Genomic DNA, 8,978 nt, shown 5'->3' with positions numbered 1-8,978 from the left:
AGGGTTAAATAAACAGACTAAGTATCTTCAAACAAGGCCCATCATTTATTATTGCAGCAGTTGTCAACAAACTTGTGATTGTGCAAAAGTGGATGGGGATCAGAGGAGAACTACAGTGGTCTCCTGAGCCTGGAGAGTATTACACCTGATAGTAAGAAAACACAATGTTTACAGGCTGGATTATTGTAAAACAAAGAGTCTGATTCAAGCATTTAGCGAATGAACTTGAAAACCAACATGGCACAAAATCAAGGCAATTTTTGTTGCACAAATTTGAAATCATTAAGAAAAGATGTTGACAGGAACCTAAACCACAGCAAAACTTTTGGTGTCCTGGTGTTATCATATCAGCTGTATATTATATAGCAGTATACAGCTGTATGCATGTGAATATGAATTTTGCTTGACATTTCACTGGTTATGTTACATGTCAAGATTCCACAACAAACCATTTAATTAATTATAACATTAAAATCTCTCATGTATCACTGTGTTTGTCCAGGGTACAGAAAAAAATAAGTTATTCCCTTCATTTGCATTAAAAATGTACACAGACATTATTACAAGCAGTAACCAAGCGCAATTTTATTCATGAAGCTGGAAGTGGGATTATCAAAAGATCTCGGAGGAAAGACAGAAAATTCTTATTAAAATACTTTTTATTAAGAATTTTCTGTCTTTCCTCTGTGAATAATTTAATTCAAAACCACGGTCATAGCTAATAAGGAATGATACTGAGTCATTACTTGGTTTCATTTGTACATATTGGAGGGGTTCTTAATTAACCAAATTATTGTCTTATGTAAAGATACCTGTGTGCAGAAGTCTAACAAAGTAAGCTCAGTTAAAAAATATTCTTCATATGGCTATAAGTGGGCACAGTCAACGGAAATTCAATATCCTCATCGTTTGAGTTAGGGTCTGGCAGTTCTAAATGGTGTTAAAGATTGTGGAGAACTCATTTTAATCCAGACATTATTAATAATAATAACATTAATTTCTACAATCTTTTGTGCTATTTAATCTAATTTCATTTAGAATTGTGCTGATAAGACCAGCCCAAAGGAATGAATACATTGATGGGGTATTTGAAAAATGCAGTGATGCTATCTGATCTCCAAACATGTTTGACAGGTTATTCATCTGACATAGTCCATACATGCTGTTAACCTTTCATATTAAGCAATTTTTTATTCAAGAGCATAACATCCATGGAGCCATTACCTTGATTCATCCATTATACCAATGGACACTATAACACCTATGAAAAGATTGGGATTGGCTGTGTTAAAGACACCATAACTCCTTTTTCTATAACTCATATAGTCTTGCAAGAAAGATCAGTGTACCTTTTGCCTTCCTCATTGATTACTAAACCTTCATGTAAACTTTCAGTAATTTGTTGTGCAAGGATACCCAAATCCTCACTAAACATCAAAGTCTTTCCGTCTTCCACTATTTACAAAATGCTCTGGAGGTCACAGAGAGAGATAACTGTTCTATTTCTGTGAATGAAGTGGATTTTTCTTTCTAGATTGTACTAACAATGTTCTCCTTCACTCAGTAAGCCTGTTTATATTCCTTGGAAGCCTCTCTGCAAACCTCTGACAGCCCACAATGCCATCTTGCTCTGTACCCACAGCAAAGGCACTATCCACAGAAGACAGGAGCCTTTCCAGGTTCTGATACCCTCAATACTCAGACTGGGACTCTGCAACCAAGTGGATTATTTCTGTTGTTAAGCAACGGTTATAATTTTATCTAGGCAGTTCTGCATCATTGCACTCATTTCTTGGGGAAAATATTTGGTTCTTAATTTCACTTTTGATTCATCTTCAGGTAAAGACTGCCAGAATATGTTTGGATCAACATTAAAATGCAGCTGAAATTGAAAAAGGAATACATTGTTTTCCATCCTGTCAATGTAACAGCATAAAGAATACTGGCATTCCAAGTGTTTAAGTTTACATGCAGATTATTATATAAGAGCAACAAATGTACCACCCACCATGATCTTGACCACTGACTGATAAATGCCCCTGCGCAGCCTTTAAGAACTCCCCACAGTGACTACCATGTTAGCCAGCCAGCCAATTATGCTAAGCCCTATTCCATGCTGATGTGACCCAACCCTTGAGATCCTGATGCCCACTGAGTAACTTGATGCAAATTATCTTCCCGCCCAGACTTCTCTACACCGCTAAAGCACCATCCCTTATACCAACCCCACTACCTGTCCCTCACAACACAAACTGGATCTGTGTCTGTTTGGGTCTACTTCACTTACTTCGCTGGGAAAAAGCCTTTGATTGCATTAGTCATGCTCCACTTCTTTTATTGCACGCGATGTCTCAGGCTCGACTGACAACGGGGCTTTGCAGTGCCACTTGCTGATCACACACCCGATTTTCTCTGGAGTAAAGTAATTCTCAGTAGAAAAGTACTTGGTAAAACATAATTATTGACCACCATTTGCTGCACATTTAATGGATCTCATCAAGGACTGGAGTGTTTCTGAGCCATGGCATTCTTTGCATTGTTGAACTCCAGTTTGGTAAACCTTTGCATCAAATCAGTGATGTGTTCTAACTGACAGCTCTGCAACCTTCCAATGGGTGTTAGCATTGACCCTGCCAAAACCCTTCCCAACGTAGCAGCCAGTGCAGCATTCTCTACACAGACATGCACGCATATTGGACATCAAATTGGAAACAGTCAGAGTGTCCTTTCACCGTGTAAGCTGAACATTGCAGCCTTTGACATAAGATATGAAGATTAGAAATTCCAGAGTAATTTATGGGATGCAGTAGGATGTCACTAATATCATGGAATGAAGGCCGTTTTGGTTGCTGACATACCACACCAAACTTCACTTGGAAATGAGTCCGAAGATCCCAATCAAGCATTGCTTCAAAATGTGCCATCTGGATCTCATTCCAGAAAGCTGGAATCCAGCACGATTGAGTTAATTGAGCTCGGGAAGGCCTGTCATAAATGAGAAGGTCAGCACAGATTGAGGAGACTGGCACAGGCCTGGGGCACTTACATGTGATGTGGGGAGGTGTGCATGGGTGGATTCATGGGGATAACAAGTCGCAGATCCAGGGGTGGCTGAGAGGTACTGAGTAGGATAGGTCACAGTGGAGTTTAAGGTTGGAGGTATTGGTTGGGCAAAGGATTTAGGTAAGTTTCTCACTCATATTTGGGTATTCCATCAGGTGGGTTAAGATCACCTTGTTCTGGGAATGCCATACCATGATGCCCCAACACAGTGTGATTTCTGTTCTCACACAAGGCTCTAAAAGAGGCAATATGATGATGCCATCCTTTGTGTAAAAGGAGCAAGCATTGCATGGAAAATAACATCTGCATCTCTGGGGCAGAAATCAGGTCAGAATAATCCCCACTCCAAGAAATGCTCAACTGAATTTCATGACTGTTGTGGTTTGACTCAATGGCAAATGTAGTTTATTCTGAGTTAACATTCTTCAGACAAACAAAGTTGAGTTTATTGTCATATGAACAAGTACATGTATATATGGGTGCAATGAAAAACTTACTTGCAGCAGCATCACAGGCACATAGCATCGGACAAGCAGCATTCACAAGAAAAACATAAATTAAACATAAATTATACACCATTTTTCCTAGAAAGAACATAATTAGAACAAAAAAAAACAAAGTCCATTGTAGTGAGTGCAAAGTGATCAAAGTGGTCATAGTGTTGCTATACCAAGGTAGTGATTGGGGTTGTGTCAGATAGTTCAAGAATGATTGAAGGGAAGTAGCTGTTCTTGAACCTGGTGGCGTGGGACTTCAGGCTTCTGTACCTCCTGTCCAATGGTAGCTGTGAGAAGATGGCTTGATCCGGATGGTGGGGATCTTTGATGATAGATGTTGCCTTCTTGAGGCAGCACCTCATGTAGATACTACCAGTGGTGGGGAGGGATGTGCCCGTGATGTATTGGGCTGAGTCAGCTGCTCTCTGCAGCTTCTTACGTTCCTGTGCATTCAAATTGCTGTATCAGACCATGATGCAACCGGACGGGATCCTTTCAACAGTACACTGAAAACAAAAAAGCTATGTGATTGAATTTCTCAGCATATGAATGATGGTGGATGTGCATTTTATCAGAACCATTTCTTAGCTGTGCTACCATCATGGGATTATTGAGCATCTTCCTGCACTCTGTGGAGGTACCACAGTCTGCCTCTGTCACCTCCCTGTACCAAGCTCTGTGGAGCTTCTGGCCTTCAATGCTCAATGATCTTGGTATTCCTGCCTAGATTTCATATTAAATGCCATTAGAGTCCAAGGAACCAGGAGCCCTTCAGTGCTTTAAGTCCCTAAATGTGAGGTGGGACTTTGGGGTCAATTGGTTTATTTCTGTTGTTAGGAAATGTTTATAATTGTATCCAGGCAGTTCTGGACCACCTTCCTTTGTTATCCAAGTGTCATCATTTCTTGGAACAGAAACTTCTTTGTAATTTCAGTTTCGTGGTTTCATTTCTGTTCATCCTCAGATAAGTATAAAAGAGCTGCAAAGCAAAGCACACCAGAACACATTTGGATCGACTTAGCATTAAAGGTGCAACTGGAGTTGAAAAAGAAATACGGTGTTTTCCATCCAATCAATATGAGGTAAGGAACATTGCCATTCCTTCTGTGGTTAAATTTATATACAGATTATTATATGGCAGTCAGTTAATGTAATAATAGCAGATCACATTGCAATGAATTTGAAATACTCATTATCAGCATTACTTGTTCAGAGTTTTGACTATGATTTTGTCTTTTTTTGCACTAAGGTCTTATTTTTGCACAGCCTATTTTCTCACCTTCTTCACTGTCTTATCTAACTTATGTATAATTTATATTCTGTGTGTTGTCTGTACCTTTGTGTCTGTGATGCTGCTGCAAGCAACTTTTTCACTGTATCTGTACCTCACTGTACTTGTGCACATGACAATAAACTCGACTTGAATTGACTTGAGATACATTAATGAGGACAGGTCTGGTTGCACCTTTGGAGAGAGAGCAGAGTTAACATTTCAGGCCAATGAACTTTTCATCACAGAAACAGCATCTTATCTCCTGACCAAGCAGATTACAGCCCAGTTACATGTACATTTCTAGTGGTTACTGTTTTTATTTCTGACTTCCAGCATCGGCAGTACTTTCTACACCAGTGCAGGTGCATGGTTTACCAAAACTGGTGAGAGTTGGAAGACTTGAGCCACAAAACAGATCTGTTTGTAGCATCTGTTTGGAAATAATTCAATTAAACATTAAAATTATTTTCCACATGGACCTCATCAAAAGTACAACGTTAAACTTGAATTGTGTATTCCCATTGTAGATTGAATGGAGATTGCAGGATGGATGGTGTGACTCCTTGCTTTATTTCAATAGTGCCTTATTGCCAATCAGTTTGAAAGGAATAGACAAATTTTGCCTTGATTTAACATTTCACTTGAAGGATGGTATGCAGGAGATTTCTCATTAGGATGACAATGGGTTTATGAATCATGGGAGAAAATATTAGGAATAGGCTGTGTACCTCTGCTTCATTCAGAGCTGCTGGTGCCAATCTGCTTCCAATTTTGCTCACTAATAACAGGTGCTCATTTTAAAGTCAGCTCAGAATGTACATCTTCCAGTCACCAATCAATGGGGACTCTATAGACCTACTTCTGACTCCAACATAGGCTTCATGCACAAGACCAGAAAGCCTGTATAATAGGAGCCCTACAACCACCTGCAATATCGCTGAGCACACCATCGATGTAGTGAAGCCACAGAGTCTGCTGCCTGGGCTGCTCAGGAGGCACATTCCTGTCCTTAATACATGAATCATTTCCTGATACTAGGTTATTGACCTGAAATATTAACAGTTCCAACCTCCTCAGATGCTGCCTGACCTGCTGAGTGCTTCCGGGTTCTTACTGCCTTATCGAAAGGGTAGACCCGCCTCTGCCTTTGCCTCAATTAGACAGTACATGATCTGCTGGCTACTTATGGGATTACAGGGCAGAACTGCCTCAACTGGTCTGAAGTGGAATTTCATAATTTTTGTTCTCTTGCAGCAACACACCAAGAGATTTGTTGAAAGAGAAGCTCAATCAGCTTCAGTGTCACTTCACGTGGCGCCCACAGAAGGAAACTATTAACGTGGAAGATATGATGTATAGATTACAAGATTCAATAAATCTTGGTGTCAAATATCAAGCATCATCCTACAACCAACTTGCTTTTGTAAACTGCCTGCAAGGCAACTATGAAGAAGCAATTCAAAACTTAAAGGAAGCTGAAAGGATTCTGAGGGAGAACCACAAAGATGAATTTGAAAGAAGCAGCATCATCACCTATGGAAACTTTGCCTGGGCGCATTACCACATGGGACGACTGACCGAGGCCCAGTCCTACCTTGACAAGCTGGAGATGATCTGTAAACCACTCACTGATGGCCCTCGCTATACAGCAATGATACCTGAAGTTTACGGGGAGGAGGGATGGTCTTTGCTGAGTTCTGCTGGTGAATACTATGAGGAAGCAAAAGAATGTTTTGAGAAGGCTCTTGAGAAAGATCCTGATAATGTGGAATGAATCATGGGATATGCAACTGTACTGTTTCGACTGGAATCAATTCCTGGTACCCCAGAGAGTCGTGAACAGAATCAGTCAGTGAAGCATTTGCAACGTGTGCTGGAGCTTGATTCAGAGGACTCTGTGGCCATGGTATTGTTGGCCCTAAAACTGCAAAGGTTCAAGCAAAAGAAGGAAGCAAATGAATTAGTTGAACAAGCATTGCTGAAAACCCCTGATTTTCCATATGTGCTCCGCTATGTGGCAAAATTTTACAGATTAGAAGGAAATAAGGAGAAAGCCATTGGTCTGTTGGAGAAAGCATTAAGAAGAACTCCACACAGCAGCTTCTTACATCACCAAGTTGCGTTGTGTTACAAGGATAAATTAATGGAACTGATCAACAATCCTCTTCAGAATAATGGTGGCAATTTTGAAGATCAGCAGAAAACTGAGTTGATCAGAAAATGCATGGATCACTTTGCAAAGATACATGAGCAATGTCCAAGATCAACTAAACCACAACTGGATTTTGCAGACTTCTATATAATGATTGAAGAGCACTCCAGAGCAGAGGAGATATATAGCAGACTTGTGAATTTAGTGGACATTCGTCTGGAAAACATGCAGCAAATCTTCTTAAAGGCTGGGTTATTTCAACTGTACCAGAAAAGATCTGAATCAAATGCCATTAGCTTACTCCTGAAAGGACTGAAGATTGAATGTGACTCATATGAACGGAAAAAGTGTCATAAGCAATTGGAGAAGTGGGCAGACTGGAAACTTAACGGGGATGCATGTGACAGCAAGACCCTCAGTATCAAAGGGTTACTGTATCAGCTGGATGGAAGCAAGCCTGAAGCTATTAAATACTTTGAGAAGGCCTTGGAGTTTGATCCTGGCAATGAGGAATATCTGAGTGCTCTTTGTGAATTACTTCTTTCCACTGAGGACCACAATGATGCTTAAAAGAAGCCTACAAGCCTGCATGTCAGATTTCTTTTCCTATTAATCATAGTTGTTCTTTACTTTTCAAATTGTTTCTTATACCTTGCTAAACAAATGTAACTTTTGAAGAATAATTTTTGGAATCTAATTGTATTTCAAAGGTCACTGTAAGATGCCTTCCATGGACATGTCTGGGAATTAAGGTTTCAAAGTAGAGGCTGTGTCTGTCTTACACAAATCAAAGGAATTACAGCAACGCATTCTTAGCAGTGTGTGTCCAGTGTGCTAGAGCTCATGAGGGCATGAATGCCAATTTAGTGGGATTTTTGAGAAAGGAGGAATTGAAGTTTACAGTCGCAGACTGTATAGTTAAAAACCAAAGACACTGTTTTGCAATGTCTTAATCCAGCCATAGAATGCCAACAGATTCATATTTAAACCAAAATTGAAAAGTAGAAGATGTAACAGATATGCATTTGACCAGCCTGCCCAGGTTGAGTTGGTGGAGTTCCTTTGTCATTCCTGTAAATGGACAATCCTAATTGGGATTAGATGCTTGGGATTAAGTAAATGACCATTTTGTAGTCTTTGCAGCACAAGGAAAGTAAAAGAAGGAAAATCCAGAAGGGGCTAATGTGGCAGTATTTGACCAGGGACAAGGGACCATCCAACTGACATAGCCAAAGAGAGAGAGGACGAGCAAGATCCAGGAAGATCACATGCAACATGTGCATGGATCTGAAAGCTCTGAGGGGTATGGATGGTGGTGTAGACCTATGGGGATTTTTTACTGCTACCCTGGTAAAAACAGACAACAAAACACATGCTGTGCTCTGCTGAATGCAACTTGTCATGTTCTGGACGTACCTGTTTTGAATGAAGTATAATTACTGATAACGTTATGAGTCAATTTGTGTTAGAAGTGCTGGAGTAATTGCCACAGATGCAACATTAGAGTTAATTGAATCAATTGCGCAGTCACAATCATTGTATCTGAATTATATCAAATAATTAAATAATAAAAGCTACAAGGTCTTGATTTTAACTGTGTGTGGATATGATTCATTGAATAAGAAGAACATTTGGAAATTAAGCCATGACTGTAAATATCAGGCCCAGGATACTTCAAATCCTGGCCTCATAATCACACCTACGTGCAGTTGGGCAATGAAGGAGAATCGATGAATATATCACAGGATAGAAAGGGGGGGGTGTGAGGAAGGGAAAAAATGAATGAATGGACCCAAGAGGTCCAGGAGCAAGAGCTCTGCCAGTCAGGGCCCCCCCAGGTAAAACAGGGGAACTATTGGGCAGGTGGCCTTGCACCTCGAGCTAAGGAGACAAGGGCTCTGGGCCCAGGATGCTACTTTTCCCACTAAATCTATAAAGCCTTCAGGGATGGGACCAGAAATTTCAAAAGGAATCACCATTCTTTAAATAATGT

The 8,978-nt window shown here is 40.2% G+C and overlaps 1 protein-coding gene across 1 annotated transcript; it reads left to right on the top strand.

Moving 5' to 3' along the window:
- The first annotated feature begins 4,601 nt into the window (after window positions 1-4,601).
- On the top strand, window positions 4,602-7,555 carry LOC127576930 (interferon-induced protein with tetratricopeptide repeats 1-like). Its single transcript, XM_052027753.1, is given in 2 exon segments — window positions 4,602-4,642; window positions 6,088-7,555. Coding segments are annotated over 2 exon segments (1,473 nt in total). The 5' UTR covers window positions 4,602-4,637.
- The last annotated feature ends 1,423 nt before the right edge of the window (window positions 7,556-8,978 follow it).

The sequence above is a fragment of the Pristis pectinata genome, chromosome 12 (assembly GCF_009764475.1).
Source record: "Pristis pectinata isolate sPriPec2 chromosome 12, sPriPec2.1.pri, whole genome shotgun sequence".
Taxonomy (NCBI): Eukaryota; Metazoa; Chordata; class Chondrichthyes; order Rhinopristiformes; family Pristidae; genus Pristis; species Pristis pectinata.
Note: the sequence above shows the minus strand (reverse complement) of the source record. Positions and strands in the feature narration are given on the sequence as shown.